The sequence below is a fragment of the Balaenoptera physalus genome, assembly GCF_965194825.1.
Source record: "Balaenoptera physalus genome assembly, chromosome: 10".
NCBI lineage: Eukaryota > Metazoa > Chordata > Mammalia > Artiodactyla > Balaenopteridae > Balaenoptera > Balaenoptera physalus.
This window is the reverse complement of record NC_138889.1, coordinates 69,973,254-69,992,225: the sequence shown is the minus strand read 5'-3', so window position 1 is coordinate 69,992,225 and position 18,972 is coordinate 69,973,254. Positions and strand designations below refer to the sequence as shown.

The following is an 18,972-nucleotide window of genomic DNA, read 5'->3' as shown; positions in this document are numbered from 1 at the left end:
AAAACAAATGGGACGGTTTGACACACACACACACATATATATGGGAACACAGTTGTCAGAACTGTGAGTAACAGAAGATGAGGGAAGAAGAAGGAGCTACCCACGATGACCCCCAGGTTTGTAATCTGTGGTCATAATAGCATTCCTCAAGGTGGAAAACAGATTGGGCTTGGGGAGGAGGAAGATAAGCTCAGTTTGGGGCAGGCTGGTTATAGGTGCCTGTGTGACAGCCAGGTGGGCAGGTGAAAGATAACCTTACTTACAGCTTCAAAGAGAAAGCCATTCCAGAGATAGAGACCTGAGAATGATGATCATATAGCTGATGGTTGAAACTATAGGTGTGGATGAAATCACCCAGGAAGAGGGTATGAAAGAAAAAGAGAAGGGGGCCAAGGATGGAAGGTGGAGGAACCCCAACCATTACAGAAAGAAGAACAGACGAGGAGGACTGAGAAGTGGGTGTCAGAGGTGGAAGAGGACCCGAGGAGCATGAGGTCACAGAAACCGTCAGGCTGGGGTAGGGGGGGTGAGATGTTCAGTAATGTCAAATGCCACCGCGTAAGAAGAGCTCTCAATTGACACTGGTGACCTGGGAAGGAAAAGTTGATGGGAAGGCGGTGGCACCCAGCCTGTACCTAAGGAGTGAATGCTCAGTGGTGGGAAAGCAGAACAGGGAGTGCCAAACATTATTTTGAGAAACGTGGTTGGGAAAGAGGAAAGAAAAATAGCCAGAGGGGAACTCAAGGTCACAGGGGTCACCCAAAACTCCGTCTCCAGACTGATTCCTCCCAGGAGTTCCTGACACATATTTTCAACTGCAAACTAGTTCTCTCCACTGGGTACTCTGCCTGTAGCTTTTGAATGTGTATGTCTAGCCTTAGACCTACGACGGTTCTACACTTAAGTTGACAAAAGAGGCATCACCTCCGCTGTGAATCACATTTTCAACATGAACATTGAGATCTGAGATGATCTAACCTGACTGTACTTGATGCCTGACTTGGGGCGGCACGGATGATGCTGGACAGTTTTGTAACCATCCCCGGAGGTGAGATTGCTCATGACCACGTTCCATCACTGCACAGCCATGTTCCACCCCTGCTTTCAAAGCCCAGCGTAGAACGCTTCCAGACAGTTTCAGATCCTGACTAGAAATTTGCTGGCGGGGTTAAAAGCTATAGTCACTAGGAGAGATACTCAGTGAGGCTCACGGCTTTTTCACATCTGCATGTGCCAAAGATGTCTCATTCCTCTCCGTGTTCAGTTGCATTTACAAGCCTTTAGATATGAACACTCATTAATATTGACGTTTGAGTACCGAATCGGCTTAGCTTCCTAGAAATTACTAGATTTTATATTATTCATTCATTCATTCAATATACATTGATTAAGTGCTGGGCAACATGTTAGTACTGGAGAAGACTGGATAAATAAATGCGAAGAGGTTCCTTTCCTTGAGAAGCCCACATACACTTACGTAAACAGCTACAAACAACATGGAATATGCTATAATAATAAAGCCATGTATATTATGTATACATGTCTGTATGTGTCTATATAATAAAGCATTATGTTATGTATACGTCTGTGTATCTATATAACAAAGGCACGTATGTTATGTATACGTCTGAGCATATCTATATAACAAAGGCACATATGTTATGTATATGTCTATGTGTATCTATATAATAAAGGCATGTATGTTATGTACATGCATGTGTATCCATGTAATAAAGACATGCATGTTATGTATACATGTGTGTGCATCTATTTCTGAGGGAACACAGACGACAGCATGACTCTCTCTTCCACATGTGACTGGGTTGTGAGGGGCATGAGAGGGAGGCACGTTCAGTTGACTGTAGAGATTGGAAGGATGAGCAATAATGGTTTGCCTCGGTGGATAAAGGAGGAAGAAGGGCCCTAGAGGCAGAAGGAATAGCAAGTGCAAAAGTAGAGAGGTGAGAATATGCCCGGCGTATGTCATAATGTGGTGATGGTGTTCATAAACATAACAAAACCACCAAGGAAATGACGAAAGACACTGACTGGGCACTCACTGTGCATCAGGTGCTGTTCTAAGCACTTTACATGCATGAGCCACGTGTGCGAGTGGTCAGAGGTGAGGCTGACAAGACAGCTGGGGATCGGATGATGAAATGTCTTGAATGTTGTACTAATAGGCCTGGACTTTGTCCCACAGGTAGGGGAGAGTGAGTACTGGCAAGATGAGACTTGCAATTGAAGAAGATTCCTCAGCTAGCTGTGTGGGGAACGGGTTGGGGGAGGTGAGATGCGAAGCAAAGAGGTGAGTTGGGAAATTGTTTCAACAGTTCAGACAAGTGAAAATTGCAGGGAGGAGGGATGCGGGAGAGAATTCTGAGCAAGAAACGGGCCTTGGAGACCCCCCTGCCCCGCCCCACAGCCATGGGGGGGCAAGGAAGAGGGAAGGGGTTCTAGTCACTCAGAGGGGCAGGAACATCTTCAGGAAAGTAGATGAGCTCAGCGTGAGGTGCACGCAGGTGGAGGTGCCGAGTGGAGTGGGCAGCTAAGAATGAAAGTCTAGAACTTGGGGCAGTGGTTAGGATGAGAGAAAGTGGGGCGCAGAGAGGGGAAGTCCAAATCCAGTCAAGTTGAATCTGTCATCACCAAGCTCACCCTGAAGTCTCCCGTCCCCGCCTCCTCCACACTTTCACACAACAGCTATGAATGGGTACAGGGACACATACCCTTCCAGATGCAAGTTACCTGGAGACGCACAGGGGCCAAGCATCATAAAGTGCATACTTGCACCAACCTAGAGAGAGATACGCAGAGGAACACACACACACACACACACACACACACACACACACACACACACACACACACACACACACACAAACACACGGGGCCATAGATCACAGAGGTACACATACACACACAAACACACATACATACACACAGGTCCATAGGAGAGCGGTACACAAACACATACATGCATCTCCACACACATGTAAATAGACCTACAGAGGTCACAGGAGCACAATTTTCTGGAGAGGGCGAGGCATGTATTCCAGTGTACGGTGGAGTCTTTCCATGCTGCTGACCCTCGGCTGTGAGGGGGAGTAGCCCCATCTGGTCACAAAGACTCCCTTTGCAATGCGTTCATGTAAAACATCCCAAGAGGACATCTAACTGATCTGTTATCCCACGCAGGACCCATTCCTATTCCATTCCAGGTGGACTGCTGTGGACGGAGAACAACTCTAAACCAGGAGATTAAAGACACCCACTGCAATATTCAACTCTCCTCTTACCAAAAAGCTTCTGCAGGACTTGGCCATCATATAAATCTTCAGCCAGGTCTTTCACAATGATTCTTTCTCCAACCAAAACATCATTAATCCAGTCAATTAATACCTACACAGAGAGAGGGAGAATAAGAGAAGAGTCATGGGGTATTTTCTTATAGAACATCTTTCTCATCCTGGACAGTTAAAATTTAAATGAACTTCAGATTTTGAAAGGAACAAAACTATCCAAATGACCCAGTATGTGGACAAGCTGTGACTGGGAGCCCCAGTGGCCCTGTTAACTTTCAGGTATGAGCTCTTCTAGTGCTGATGGCACCAGTGTCTCTGCTAATACCTCTGGCTGCTACCATTCCTTCCCCGAATGGCAAGCAACGTTCGCACAGTGCTTGGCTGTGTGGTTTTGTACCGGCAAGAGTATGGGCTTTGGAGTTATGCAAACTGAGGTTGAAAATCCCACTTTACCTACTAATTAATTTGCACATCTCTGGGATCTATGGACATCTGTGTGTGTGTGTGTGTACCTCTGTCATCCATGGACCTCTGTGTGTGTACCTCTGTGACCTATGAATCTAAGGCAAGCTAGCTATCTGCTCTGAGCCTCTGATTCCCCACCTCTATAACTGAGGTTGAAGATACCTCCCACACTAGGTGGTAGAAAAGAATTACAGGAATTCCCTGGTGGTCTCCGCGCTTCCACTGGTTAGGACTCTGCGCTTCCCCTACAGGGGGCATGGGTTCAATCCCTGGTCGGGGAACTAAGATCCCGCATGCCGTGCAGAGTAGCCAAAAAAAAAAAAAAAAAAAAAATTACATGCGGCAAGAACCAAACGGTCAGTAAGGGCAGATTTTATTCATAAATAAAGCACTCTCCCGTTGTGACATCTGACCAGGTGGTTACTGTGTTCAGGAGGGGAAATCAAACACAGAAGTAAACGTATCTGCCCAAGGACAGAGCTAACTGTGAGCGGAGACAGGAATTGGGCTCTTGTCCACCTCGCTCCAAAGCACACGCTCTCCTCCCTGCACCAGGCTCCCTCTCAGCGGGGCTGTGCAGTCTCCTGCCTGGTCTGTATCTTGGCCCCCGTCATTCCCTGGGAGTCCTCCGTGCACCAGGCATCCAGCAGCGGCATTCCAGGTGATGCCTCACCCAAGTAATCCACACAACACCCAAGAGGCAGGTAGCATCAGGTAAGGAAACTGAAGTTTGCACAAGGCCATTGCCTTTTTAATTTTAACCTCTTGTTTTGCTTATGAAGATATTATTTATATAAAATAAAATTAACTAATTTTAAGTACACAGTTTGATGAGTTTTGGTCACTGAACACGGTTGTGTAACCACCACCACAATCAAGACACAGAACAGTTCCCTAGCCCTAAGAAGGTTCCTTTGGTTTCTTTGTGCTCCGTCCCCTGCCCTGATCACAGGCCTCAGGCAACCACTACAGTTTTGCCTTTTTGACAATTTCACTTATGTGGAACATCATCTTTTGTGTTTGACTTCTTTGACTTGGCAGAAGTAATTGCCTTTACTACACAGGTGGGAGCTGGGCTAGGTTTCCATCCCTGGCTGGAGCCCTGTGCCTTCAAAGCACATTGTTCTACTGTCCTAAGGCAGGAGCTTCCTTGCTCCCTTCCTCCCTCCTTCCTTCCCCTCTCCTTCCCTCCCCTCTCTTCCCCTTCCCCTACTTTCCTTCCCACTCCCTCCCTCTCTCCCTCAACCATCCATCCATCCATCCATCCATCCTTCCAACATCTACCCACCCAGCATGCATGCATTTATTTATTTATTTATTTATTTATTTATTTATTTATTTATTTATTTATGGCTGTGTTGGGTCTTAGTTTCTGTGCGAGGGCTTTCTCTAGTTGCGGCGAGCGGGGGCCACTCTTCATCACGGTGCGCGGGCCTCTCACTGTCGCGGCCTCTCCCTTTGAGGAGCACAGGCTCCAGACGCGCAGGCTCAGTAGTTGTGGCTCACAGGCTTAGTTGCTCCGCGGCATGTGGGATCTTCCCAGACCAGGGCTCGAACCCGTGTCCCCTGCATTGGCGGGCAGATTCTTAACCACTGCGCCACCAGGGAAGCCCCCACCCAGCATTTATTAATACCTGCTGTATGTCATACTCTGTGCTGGATCCTGGGTGTACAATGATGAAAAAAAGATGCAATCTTTAACCCCAAGCAGCTCACCATTTAGCGAAGGAGACAGAGAAGTACATGAGTAGTTGTAATGCCATGTGGTGACTACAGTGACAGAACTAAATGCATGAACCACAGCAGCACACAGAGGGGCTGAGTGACAGCCCTGGGGTTTAGAGAAAGCTTCCTGGAGGACGTGACCCAACTTTGGCTTCAGGGGAAGAGCAGGTAGAGCTCCTGGGCACAGGGACTGCATGACCAAAGGCCTGGTGGTGGCAGGGCGAAGCAAGCACGGTGCGCAGGCGTGTACGGGGAGCCAAGATGAACAGATCTGGTGTCCTTGTGTTGCCAGGCAGGGATTATCTGAGGTTAAAGAGGCAGCCAGAGCATGGAGGCTTCAAACACCACCCCCAGGACTGTGGGCTTCAACCTGCAGTTCTTAGGAAACTACATACAGGTTTTGAACAGGAAAATGATATATTCAGATTTGCATTTTGAACGAATCACTCTGGCACCCAGTGCCTTTTTGTTCTAAGTGCAGCTTGAAGAAGCTGAAGAAGAAGGACACAGGACAAGGAATCAGAAGGGGGATGAAATGAACATTTTTTGAGGGTGACCATTTGTCAGCCACTGTGCCAAGTACATTATGCACAGTATTTCATTTCATCTCATTCGTTTCTGTTTGAACCCCATCTCCTCCACTCAGCTGTGACCATAAACAAACCATCTGGCTTTTCTGAGTCTCAGTTTCCTCATATGTAAAACGGGGACGCTACTAGATCTTACTTCACAGGGTCCTTGAGAAAAGTGGTGAAAGGACTGTGTGAGCTCTAGGATCCTGGCAAATGGGAACGTATTTCCGCTAACTTCTCCGGTGCTTATGGTCAACGCCATTCGTTGGGCACTTGTCATGTCCCACTTCTGTTAACTTGTCGATGTCCACCTACTGGACCGCGAGCTGCCTGTGGGCAGGGACTGCCATGCCTTTCTATTCTCTCCGCAGTGGCTCGTGTGGTGCCTGCACAGGGTGCGTGGTCTAGAGACACCTGTTGAGTCTGGGAGGCACCTGAAGCCCCTTCTAACTTCCTCTTACCTTGATCAGTTCTTGAAGTTTGGGGTCGCTGCGTGAGTTGGGATCCACCATTGTTCGCACTTCGTTCTCCTCTTTAAAAAGAAAAGACAGTCAGCGGGGTGGTCCCACCTGAAGGCATTAGGCTAACCCAGAGAACAAGAGACCCCGTTACCCAGCATTGTGTCCTCAGGGTCCAGCTCGAAGGGGATGGGGCTGAGGGGCAGGTTGATGGCGTTCATGCCCTCCTCCTGAAGCTCTGACACTGCAAGAAGGAAGCACAGAGTCACACTGTAGCCCACAGACAACGAGGGGTGGGGCTCGTAACAGTCGTGTTCCGTATCAATGCGGATTGAGAAATAAAAGCACCAAGGTTAGCCTATAGCTGTGGCTCAGCCTGCATCCGATTCCTGCCTCTCCTTGCTAAAAAGGACCAAACTGTCTCCTTCATCTCACCTCTTCTGACCATCACCTCACTCGCTTTCCTGGAGAAACAGGGCACAGAAATCTGCCTCCTTTCGGAAATGATCTCGGGATAAACAGAAGTGAGGTGGGCCCTGCAGTTTCTCTTAAGTCTCTGCCGTTGCCTCCTGCCTGTCCCTCCTTCCAGGGCTTGCCATCTGGTGCCGCGTGCGCCTGACAACTCTTTGTTGACTGGATGAACGAGGTCCCCACGTTGAGGCTACATGTATGTTGTAGATCATTTCCATCCTCAGTTCAACCCTCCTCTGACTTCTCTCCTGATTCGGCTTCCCTGAGTATTTTTCTGATTATCCCGCCTCCCTCCTTTACCTGGCCCCAGCTGCTGCTTGAGAGTACCTCATTCTGGCCTCTCCCTGGGCTCTGGACCTGTCCCTTCAGCTGTAAGGAGTCATGGGCCCTGTGGCCAGGCACCTCACCTCTCCAGGCCCGTTCCCTCAGCTGAACATGAAGAGCTGGGCAGGATGACCAGTAAGTTCTTTCTTACTCCCCAAATCTTAGAAATCTATGATTCCACTGTCCTCAAGAAAAATAACAAGAGGTCCATGACCACTAAAGACTTCCAGCCTGCTCCCTCCATGCACTGAACCTTCACATGAAGCCTTAGTGAAAAATAAAAATCCCTACCACAAAACCAGTTGTGTGATGGACCCTTGCTGAGCACTTACCTTGGATTTTTACCTCTCCTAAAAGCAGTGGCTCAAATCCCCTCACCTCTACTCAATTCCAGTTTGAGTAATTACTTTGCACCAGTTAAGCACAGAATGACCATTTTCTCTGAAAGCACTGATCACCAAAGGGTTCTTAAAGGGCTGATATGGCAGCTGCAATCAACCTTTAGTAAAAGCAATGTCCCATCTTTCCATTTTATTTATTTTTATGGACTATGGCCTCACCGATTGCCAGCATATACTTGCAAGAACTCTTAAGCACAAGGCAGTTGCTTACAAAGAGTTCTTTCACATTAGCAAACTCACTGATTGTTGCAGCTGGACAGGGAACAAGATTGCCTAAGAAAGGGAGTGAAACCCACTCTGCCCTAAAGGACACAACTCGCATTATGAAGCTGGTATTTAGTCCTGTTGCTGTGGGATCTTGACATTCATATGGGATATCAGCCAGTCACCATCTTGAATCTCCAAATCCACAGACACCCACCACTCTATATAATTCCCCCCACCCCCAAAAAACATAACTGAAAAACGTAAGTGACACCTTCAAGGTTTAAATGATTCTACAGGTATAGGACTGCATTTGCTTTCCAGCGAAGAACAACTGCTTCCTGTGAGACTCTATAATGTCTTCTAGCACTCCTCCTAGGACTAGCAGTTTGCTTTCTTTTCCAGGCTGTTTCTTACAAAGAAGCAAGATTTCCACTACTTAACAAGCACTGCTACGCAAGCAACGGGCAGTGGAAATAAAGTCACGTTTCAGTGTGGGTGTGAGACTGGGTTTACTGGCCACTGAAGAGACTAGCTCTCGCTGCCATCTATTTCTCCTTCCCGTGTCCACTCCCCGCCACCACCCCCGGCCACATCTGTGCTGTCCAATACAGTAGCCATTAACCACATGTGGCTACTGACGTTTAAATGAATTAAAAATTCAGTTTCTTAGTTGCGCCTGTCACATTTCAAGTGCTCAATGGTCCACATGGGGCAAGTGGTACCACATTGGACAGTGAGAATGTAGACTTCCTCACAGGAGATTCAGTTGGATGGCGCTGTCCTAGGTAATCCCATAGATCCAAATGATGCCCATGTTTAAATCTCCAGCCTGATGTATGCTTTATTATATATTTTTAAAATTAATAGGATTTAATTATCTAAAACTGAATTCAAGGCAACAGAATCAGGGATAGGATAAAAATGAAGCATCTTCCTAGATATTTTTCATGTACAAAAACCACCAAGTTTGACCTAATTTATTCTCTATTGGTTTTATTTTACCCAGCACCACTGGGTTGTGAAAACAGAAGTCAAGCCATTATTAAAACAAGACCCAGAAACAAACAAACAAAAACAAACAAAATCTCCAGCCTAGGCCTGACCCTGAGCTCTAGACTCAATGTCTCCTCTTATGTCTATTAGTGGAGATCTCAAATGTACACATCCAAAACAGAACTCGTGATTTTCAGCACCCTCACCCTCACCATAGCAACACTATATCAAGACCTGTTCATCCCCTACTCTTATCCTCCTCAGTAAATGGCACTACCATTTGCATAAGGGTTCAAGCCAAAATCTGAGGAATCACCCTTCACTTCTTTTCCTCACCATTTGCAGCCAATACATCGGCAAGTTTTGTGGGCTCCACCTCCAAAACAGGACCCTAGACCCTATTCCAATCACTTCTCACCAGCTCCACCACCATCATCCTGGTTCAGGTCCCCATTATCTTTCACCTAAATAACCAGAACCACCTTCTAACCAGCCCACTGCTTTCTGATGCATTTTCCCCGCCCCCGTCTACTTCCTATAGCACAGTCAGAATGATCTATAAAGATATAAACAGGATCATACATTCTCCTGCTTTAAGCCTTCCTGTGGCTTCCCATCATACTCAGAATAAAACCCCAACTCCTTCCTAAGACCTACAGGACCCTCTGATTAGCCCCCTGCCTCCCTCTTGTATTGTATTTTCTCCATAGCACTCATCACGATCTGAAATAACTATTATTTCTACGTTTGTTAGCTATCCCCCCTTAACAGAATGTAAGCCGTGGGAAGACTGGCACTTTTTCTCTTTTGTTTGCTCTTAGTCTCCAAAGAGGAGCCAGACTGCCTAGAGCCAAATCCAGGCTCTATCACTTACTAGCTATGTGACCTTGGGCAAGTTCACCAACCTCTTATACCTCAGTTTCCTCATCTGCAAATGGGGACGATAATAATATTGCCTACCTCCTAGGGTTGTTGAGAAGATTAAATGAGTTAATATACGTAAAGCACTTAGAGAGTGTCTGGTACTAGTAAGAGCTATGTAATTATTTGCTATTATTACTTAAAATGGTAAGCACTCAAGAACCATTTGTTGAATAAATGAAAAAAACTGTTAAGACCACCCTTCCACTGCACAGGTTGTAAGCTGAAGCACAATTTAGCAAAGCAGTGTATAGGATGTAAAGAAGGATTTCAGCCTGTCCTTAGGGGAAAAAACTGTATTTTGGCCTGACCCTGTGTGTGCGTGTGTGGGCACATTTCTAGGGCAGCATTTCCAGCATACATTTTGTAAAGAGAAAAAAGCTGCCTCTGTCCAAAGACTGTTGTACAGCCAGAGCCAATTTGTGAATATAGAGATATTGACACCTCTAACGCGTGACTAGAAATGCAATATTTGCAGCCAAATATAAAGGTGGGTCTGAACGGGATCTCTTTTTCTGTGTAGATCGTTGTTAAAAATGTTTTCAGATGAAAAATCCCCAGTAAGAAACACTCCCCTCTGCCCTGCCTCTTTAATTCACTCACAGAGACAAAACAAACCCGAGAAGAAAGGCTGAGATATGTTTGCAATTGGAAATGTTTTTTTTTTTTTCAGGAAATGATTTGGTACAGGAACATCATTCCCATCCCATTAACTGCTGACTCGGAGCCAACTGTTTGTAAAAGTGAATATGCAAACTGCCCGGTTCAGGCCTGGCCTCCGCCCCGTGGGGCTGCATTAGTGGCCACATTCCCAAAACAGCCCGCATGCTTTGGAGGTTTCATTTCTATTAAACCAAAGCAGGACCCAGCAGAAGCCCCTCGCCATCCTTGTGCTCTGAAAGAGAAAGAGCTGCAATTGAATTTTCTCGGCATAGAATATGAATATGATGTTTATCCCTCGAACCGCCTCTAACAATCTAAAACTAGGTCTGAATGTGCAGCCCTCGGTGTCTCGTGGCGCCATTAGTCATAACTTAATGAACAGATTAAATGCCCAGCTGAAGGTCGGGCTTGGGAGAGCAGGGCGATTGCCTCAACTCCTGAAGTGCTCACCATGAGAGAGGGGGCTTGGCTTTTCTGGGAAACACAGTCTGACTCTGCACCCAGCTGCGCAGCAGAAAAAGTACACGGATGGGCTTTGGAGTCTGAAAGAGCTAGATTTGAATCCTACTTCTATTTTTATCAGCCATGGGACCTTATGTTAGTGACTTAACCTCTCTGAAGTTCGGTATAAAACAATTCTGTATAAAACAAGAGTATAGGGACTTCCCTGGCGGTCCAGTGGTTAAGACTTCACCTTCCAATGCAGGGGGTGTGGGTTTGATCCCTGGTCGAGGAGCTAAGATCCCACAGGCCTTGTGGCCAAAAAAACCAAAACATAAAAAAAAAAAAAAAAAAACCCAAAAAAAACCCAGAAACAATATTGTAACAAATTCAATAAAGAATTTAAAAATGGTCCACATCAAAAAAAAAAAAACACAACTAAAACAAAACAAAAAACAAACAAATAAACAAAAAAACCCAAGGGTATAGCTGACACTATTGATTTCCTCTCCAATATTGATTTTGATTTTTTCTCTGCTAAAAGAACCCTCATTTTGTTCCAGTATACACTCTGCCTCCTGTGCCTCTAGGTACCTAACTAGTACATGGAACACCAGGATTATAAAGTTGACGGATGCGATGAATAGTAATTTCCTTTTCCTTTTTTTCCATGAGAAACTGAATAGCTGCAGGCATCTCTTACACTCCAGAATATATATACAGGCGCTCAGTGAACACCAGGTAGAAAACAACTATGGTGAGAAGAATGGAGACAGGTTTCTAAGAGTACAAAAGGGTCGATTTATGCAAGGCCAGTAATTTCATTCCTTCAACCAATAAACATTACCAGGCACCTCCTCTGAAGCAGACCTTGGGTCAGCACTGGGGATAAGGGTTTGGGGATCTGACATGAGTTTGCCTCAATCTGTTCACAGGTGGTGGGAGGGGCAGGCACAGAAAAACACAATGGGCAGTATGTTGCACTCAGGGGTGAGAGACATGTAACTAGAGGCTGTGGGAGCTCGGGGGGAACAAGGATAACTTTGGATGTGGAAGACTGGGAAGGATTCCCAGAAAGGGGGACAGGTGAACTGGACTTGGAAAAACTTAAATTTTCATCTGACACAGGTGCCCCACAGAAAGCACATCTTGTGTATAAACAGCAAAGTGTGGACCAACAGGGCAGGTGTTGAGAGAGTCGTGATTATGTCTGAGCACCGGGAATGCAGGGCGCACACAGGGGAAATGCGGGGAAGAACAAGGGGCAAATAAGTAGGTGGGGTCCAGAGTGTCAAGGGCTGCGAATTCATCTGTTCCCCAGCACGCCCTGGACCATGCTCCCCGCATGCTCCCTGTGTCTACAGATGAAAAACCCAAACAACATACTGAGGGAGGGCAAGAAGATAAGCAAGATGTTTTCTCTTTCAGTGCAAGTGGGCCCCAGTGAGATATGTAGGCTGCTCTAGATCCTTATCAGGACTCCAATGATTAATTCTGGCCCTCGTAAAAGATACTCAAGCTCCCTTAATTTCTAAATGGCTCAAGGGCCCCCCGCCAGAAGTTCTTGCAGCTAGAGACAACTACACTGTCTGCTCGGCAAATCCCAACAATTTTTCTCTATATGAAAAATCAACCTGAAAGAACATCTACCAAAAAACTACAGCTAACATACTTCATGGTGAGAAACTGGAATACTTATACCCTAAGATTGGGAAGAAGGCAAAGATGTCTCCTCTCACCACACCTATTCAAAATCATACTAAAAATTCTAGCTACTACAATAATACAGGAGACGGAAATAAAAGGTATACAAATTGGGAAGGAAGAAATAAAACCATCTTTGTTTGTAGATAACATGATTAACTATGTAGAAAATCCCAAAGAATTGACCAAAACAAAATGAAACAGAAAAAATCCATACTCTTAGAACCAATTAGTAATTATGACAAGGTGGCAGGATAGAAGGTTAATATACACAAGTCAATTATTTTCCTATACACTGGCAATAAATGATTAAAATTAGAAGTTAAAAACACAATATCATTTATAGTAGCACCCAAAAATGCAACACTAAGATATAAATCTAACAGAATGTACACAGGGTTGATATACAGAAAATTACAAAACTCTGATGAAAGAAATCAAAGAAGATCTAGATAAATGGAGAGAGAGTCAGTGTTCATGGATTATAAGACATAGTATTAAGATGGCAATTCTTTCCAAGTTCACCTACAGATTCAAGGCAATCCTAGTCAAAGTCACAGCAAGCTATTTTGTGGATATCGACAAACCGATGCTAAAGTTTACACAGAAAGGCAAAGACCCAGAGTGGACAACACAATATTAAAGAAGAACAAAGTTGGAGGACTGAGACTACCAGACTTCAAGACTTACCATGAAGCTACAGTCATCAAGACGGCATGATACTGGCAAAAGAGTAGACACACAGATCAATGGAACAGAATAAAGAACCCAGAGACAAACCCACACAAATACAGTCAACTGATCTTTGACAAAGGAGCAAAGGCAATTCAATGCAGAAAGCATAGTTGTACCAACAAATGGTGCTAGAACTGGACGTCCATCTGCAAAAGTTAATCTAGATACAGACCATACATTTTTCATTTTCTTAGCAATATCTGTCACAGAGTAGAAATTTTAATGAAGTCCAACATCAACTTTTCTTTCATGGATTGTCCTTTTGGTGTTATATGTAAAAACTCACTGCCAAACCCCTAAATCACACAGATTTGCTATGTTTTCTTCTGTAAATTTTATACATTATGTTCTATACTTAGGTCTGTGATCATTTTGAGTTAAATTTTGTGAAAAGGTCATTAAAAACAAGGAAAGTCTGCGAAAATGTAACAGCCAAGAGAAGCCTAAGAAGATGTGATGGCTAAGGGTGATACGGTATCCTGCATGGGATCCTGGAACAGCAGAAGGACATTAGGTAAAAACTGAAGAAATCTGAATAAACTATGGACTTTAGTTAATAATAATATATCAATATAGGTTCATGAATTATAATAAATGTACCCTACTAATGTAAGATGTTAATAAGAGGGGAAACTGGGCATAGGCATATGGGAACTCTCTGTACTACCTTTGCATTTTTCCTGTAAATCCAAAAGTATTATAAAAACAGTCTATTAAAAAACTCAACCCAAATTTGCTATTTTTCTAACCAAATAGAGTGTTCACTGGGGGGAAATCCATGATTTTAAGAGACATATGTTTCTTCCCATCACCAAGGAGAGAGTGGTAATTTGTCCAACATTAGCTGAGCCCTATAGAAGCATTTGCACAGGAGGCAAAGCACAAAGACCATTTCAAAGCCCTACAAGTGCAAGCTGTACTCATTCCCAAGTGAGAACTTGTTTCCAGGAAGAAACTGCCTGGTGTTTTGGTTTGTTTCCAGGGCTGAGATGAGAAGACAGAGCTTCCTCATAACTTAAGTATGCTGGGCAAGGTCATTTCTGCTTTCCCAAGAAGAGGTCTGTCCCACTAGCATAACCGTCACTGAAGGTGTCTTTAATGCTTTCTCCGGAACTGCTCTGGAAACTCTATCTATCCATTGTCCCTGATGGGGCCTTTACATCATGGGCTTTGGTATTAGTTTTCTATTGCTGTAGTAACAAAGCACCACACACTTGGTGGCTGAAAACAACACAGATTTATTATCCTTATGGTTTGGTAGGTTAGAAGTCCAACATGGGTCTCACTGGGCTAAAATCAAGGCACTGGCAGGGCATGTTCTTTTCTGGAGGCTCTGGGGGAGAATCCATTTTCTTGCCTTTTCTGGCTTCTGGAGGCCACCTGCATTCCTTGGCTTGTGGCCCCCTTCCTCCATCTTCAAAGCCAGCAATGGGGGGGTGAAAATCCTTTTCACATTGCATTACTCTGACCTCCTCTTCTGCCTTCCTCTTCCACTTTTAAGTACCCTATGACTACACTGGGCCACTTGGATGATCCAGGACAACCTCCCTATTTTAGAGTCAGCTGATGAGCAGTCATAATTCTATCTGCAACCTTAATTTCCCTTTGCCATGTAAGCTAACATATTCACAGATTCCAGGGATTGGGATATGGATTTCTTTGGGAGGCCATTATCCTGCCTATAACAGGTTTCTTGGTTAAGGGGACCCTTGGTTAAGGGGTTCTGTTCTCAATACTCACCCCTGCCTACCACATGTGGGTTCACTTTTCTTCTGGGTGAGATTGTCAAAAGGAAATGTAAAATCCCAACCCCCACCATCCCAGCCCTTAAACCAGAGGAGTTTTACTACGTTTAACTAAAAGGATACTTATTTCAGCAGCCTTGACATAAAGCATCAGGTAAACATGGGAGCCAGCTCGTAGTGGCCTCAGCACACTGTCAGGGTCTCCCCACACTCCCCTCTACTTGACACAGCTCTTTAGTCACCAGAGTCTGACATCCGGCCTTGGAGTACAGCCAGAAAAGGGAACTTAGAGGCTGGTGTTGTGATGGGAGCTGACAGGGGGATCTATAGTCCTGAGTCTTAAAGTTCCCACCAGCGTCTTGGTTTTGGTCAGTTTTATAATCTCTGCAGAGCTGGAAGGCTGCCAGGTAAATGGCCCCTGGACATTAATTCATTGTTCAGCCACCAATGATTCAGTTGCCCTCCAACTGCAAGTAAGCACGGAGGGAGATGGATGAACTATTGGCTAGCTTTGGGGAGTTGAAACTGTCTGAACTGAAACATTGGTGAGGTCTCAAGTAAGTCATGGGAATTTAAAACAGTGCACCCGCACAGAGGGCCCAGCATCAAATACATCACCATTCTTTCTCTTTTGCCAAGCCATGTCCATTATCTCTTTAGATCTAGAACCAGAACCATTTTCTTGATTTTAAAGGTCTGTTCTTACTTAAGCAGAAAGTGGTGTGGGTATGCCATCCTGGGAGTTTATAATGGAAAACACCAAGCTGTTGTGCATGCGTGTGCATCTGTGTGCATCCATGTACCCTAAGCGCTGGTAACAGCCTTGGGGAGACTACAGAAATTGACCTGGTATGTTGGCTAATTACATGTGAAGTGTGGGTACAATGAGCGACCCAGGACAGCCAGGGTGGAACCGGCACTGCTTATCTCTTCCATTCATAAGCATGTGTGGGCATCTCTGGTGCCAGGGGCTGGGCCAGGAGTTGTGAATACAATGACAGACAAGTACTTCCCTTCTGGGGTCAGTAGATCCCTGAAGAGCAGCTACCTGTGGTGGCCACGAGAGACCAGTACAGTGCCAGGCACCTGCTACACACTCAATAAGTGCTCAGAGGATGCTTTAGTTGGGGGAGGAGGGGGAAGATGTACACACAAACTGCAATGCAATATGATAAGGTCCTCCACGCAGTCCTGAACCAAGTCCTGAGAGCAGAGCATCCTTCTAAGGTGGAGGGAGCAACAGAGGAACACATGGGATATGCAGAGGCCATGGGAAGGCCAGTAGGGCTCCAGGCACCCAGGGCAGCCTCTGCACCTCACTTGCTTTTACCTCTGTGTATCGCTGGAGTCAAGTTTCTTCATTTCTTTCTCTGTGGCTCTTTGACCTTCATATCTATATCCTTCTTATTTATTAATCCTGAACAAGCCAGTCCTTTATTTTTGCAGTGGCCCAAGGCTGCTTAATAAGTGCACATCGAGTACCAGTCCAGTGGAATTCCCAAGTGGTGGCCTCCGCTGAAACAAGGGCTCTGGGTAGGGGTGTGGCCAGTGAGTGACCATGGCATTGTTGTGTTTTGTTTGGATCAGTTCACTGGTGGGCTAATTCTGGATTTGTCTGAAGGTCAGTCAGTGGTTTGTCCTGAAGGAGCACTGTTGGTGGAAACTCTCTCTTGAATGGACGATGATGATGATGCCTGTGAGAGAACACATACTTGCGCTGCACTTCCTTTGTACCACGCATGCAGATGTGGCACCTTTTTTAAAAAACATATATCAACTCATTTAATCTTCCCAACAATCCAGTGAGTAGGTACTATGATTATCCCCATTTTACAGATGAGGAAAATGAGGCCCAGAGAGGTTATGTAACTTGAGCAAGGCCACACAGCTAGAAAGTGGAACCCAGATTTGATACTAGGCCAGCTGGCTCCAGAGTTCATATCCTTAACACTACACTGTATGTTGTCCCAGTTTTATGTAACAATGGTTTTTTTTAATACGAAAACATCTAAAACATGGTGACTTCTACATTCCCATGTAAAACCAGGAGAAAGTTCCATGGGGAGTAATCTTGTGTATGCTGAGCCCTACAGGTTGTCTGGTCACTCTATGGACGCTCAGTTTCTATGAGGACAGATTAAAAGGGAAGTGACATTTGAGGAGTATTTTTGTTTTAAATAACAGGTTGACTTATTTCTGGCTAGAAAAGAAAAACATGCTCATTTAAGAGAACTTTGAAAATATTAAAAAACTGAGAAAATAATCCTACTGCTTAGAGACAATGTTATATTTTCTTAAGCTTTTCTATGTTTTACATACACACATACACACACATATTGGGTACATAGTACTGGGTAGTTCTATGGCCTGCTTTTATAGTATCAGATAATCTCATTATATTTCCTCGTGCCATCAAAAATATCCCTTTAACTGGCTCTCTCAACCTCTGCTGAAGGTACGCACATACGTTTACTTAACCATTCCATAACTGTTGGACATTTAGGTGGTTTCCAGTCCTGGGGGGAGGCAGCTGAGTCCGGAGGGTTGAGTCATTCGCCAGCTTTGCAGGGGGGAGGGGGAGGGGCGCTCAGGCACCGGGACCGGCAAGTGCAGAATGTGGGGTCTCTGGGGAACCAGATGACAGCCCAACGCGAGGGTCAGGCCACAGGCTATTTGCTCTCTTTCATGGATGAGGAAGCTAAAGTTCAGAAAGTTTAGGAGACTTCCCTGAGCAGTTCCCTAGAAGAAGATTCTACCGGTTAGCCATCTCCTTTCCCCAGTGTCTTAGTTTGAAGTCATTTGCAAGTGGGAAGAAATCCCAGGGAAAGGAGTGAGGGGTGAGGATAGAGATGCAGAGACATAGAGGAGCCAGTGAGGGGGGCACACGTTACTGAGCCTGTGACCTGTGGGCAACTGAGCCTCAACCCCCATGGGGCTGAGGAACCGTACACAGTGTCCCCAGGAGACGTCCCCATTACTGAGGTGACCCTCGGGTGCTACTCGCCACACTTCCAGGCCACGCTGGGTGTGGACTGAGGGGGCTTCTGAAGCCAGAGCCCTGGGACAGAAAAGTGGAGGTGCCAGATTAAGGGGGGAGCCCTCTGTGTGCACCAAACCGTCTACCAAGCCGGGATGAAACAGGAGGTGACTGGGGTTCTGTGTTCAGCGCAAAAGCATCTGCCATGCTCACCCAGGGATTTGGGGGCCAGGATCTGCCGCCCCTTCCCCTAGGAGACAATTCTCAGGAGACTGGGAAGGAGTTAAGAGGGTACATTTTTGGCAACATATCTGGGAGGGGAACATACTCTTGTTCTCCAAGGAAGAAGCAAACCAGAATGGATGTGCTGCAGAATTCCGTTCTTCTTCTTATGACACTAGACCAGTGCCATTCAAAATAAACATTCCCTGAGTCCCGACTGTGACACGCCCACGCTGGAGATTCAGAGCTGAGCAGGAAGCGAGCTCTGCCCCTGACCTGGCTCAGGTCTGCCCTGAGAGGAGGCCGGTACTGCGGCTGGGCAGGTGCTTCCATCAGGGTACGAGGCCATCCCGAGGAAACTTCTAGGGGGCAGGGGAAAGGATGTACCCTGTGCTGAAATGCTGCACAGGCCAGGCCATGTGCTGAAGGTTTCCATTCATTATTCATCCTCTCCACCCTTTCCGGAGGAGAGATGCCCTCTTTTCGGGATGGAGCTGAAGATTTGGAACTAGTTCATCGTCACACCATTATGATCATGGTGCTGAGGGAAGTCTATGACTCTTTCATCTGATGCAATGGGGCCCTGTAAAATGTGCTCATGCCCTTCCTCCCAGTCTTAAGTACTGATTGAGCACCAGCTGTA

The 18,972-nt window shown here is 45.7% G+C and overlaps 1 protein-coding gene and 1 long non-coding RNA gene across 3 annotated transcripts in view; one reads left to right on the top strand and one right to left on the bottom strand.

Annotated features, from left to right (window-relative positions):
- LOC309667525 overlaps nucleotides 1-5,379 on the top strand; it is a 616,044-nt gene extending 610,665 nt beyond the window's left edge. The window contains exon 3 of the long non-coding RNA XR_014267804.1: nucleotides 5,263-5,379. This is a non-coding gene — a long non-coding RNA (uncharacterized lncRNA). The remainder of the gene's footprint in view (nucleotides 1-5,262) is intronic.
- PARVA (parvin alpha) overlaps nucleotides 1-18,972 on the bottom strand; it is a 178,022-nt gene that overhangs the window by 75,265 nt on the left and 83,785 nt on the right. For both annotated transcript variants that reach the window (XM_082476049.1, XM_082476048.1), the window contains 3 exons: nucleotides 6,680-6,769; nucleotides 6,529-6,599; nucleotides 3,300-3,402 (listed from right to left, as the gene is read on the bottom strand). In XM_082476049.1, coding sequence (XP_082332175.1) covers nucleotides 3,300-3,402; nucleotides 6,529-6,599; nucleotides 6,680-6,769 — 264 coding nt within the window. The remainder of the gene's footprint in view (nucleotides 1-3,299; nucleotides 3,403-6,528; nucleotides 6,600-6,679; nucleotides 6,770-18,972) is intronic.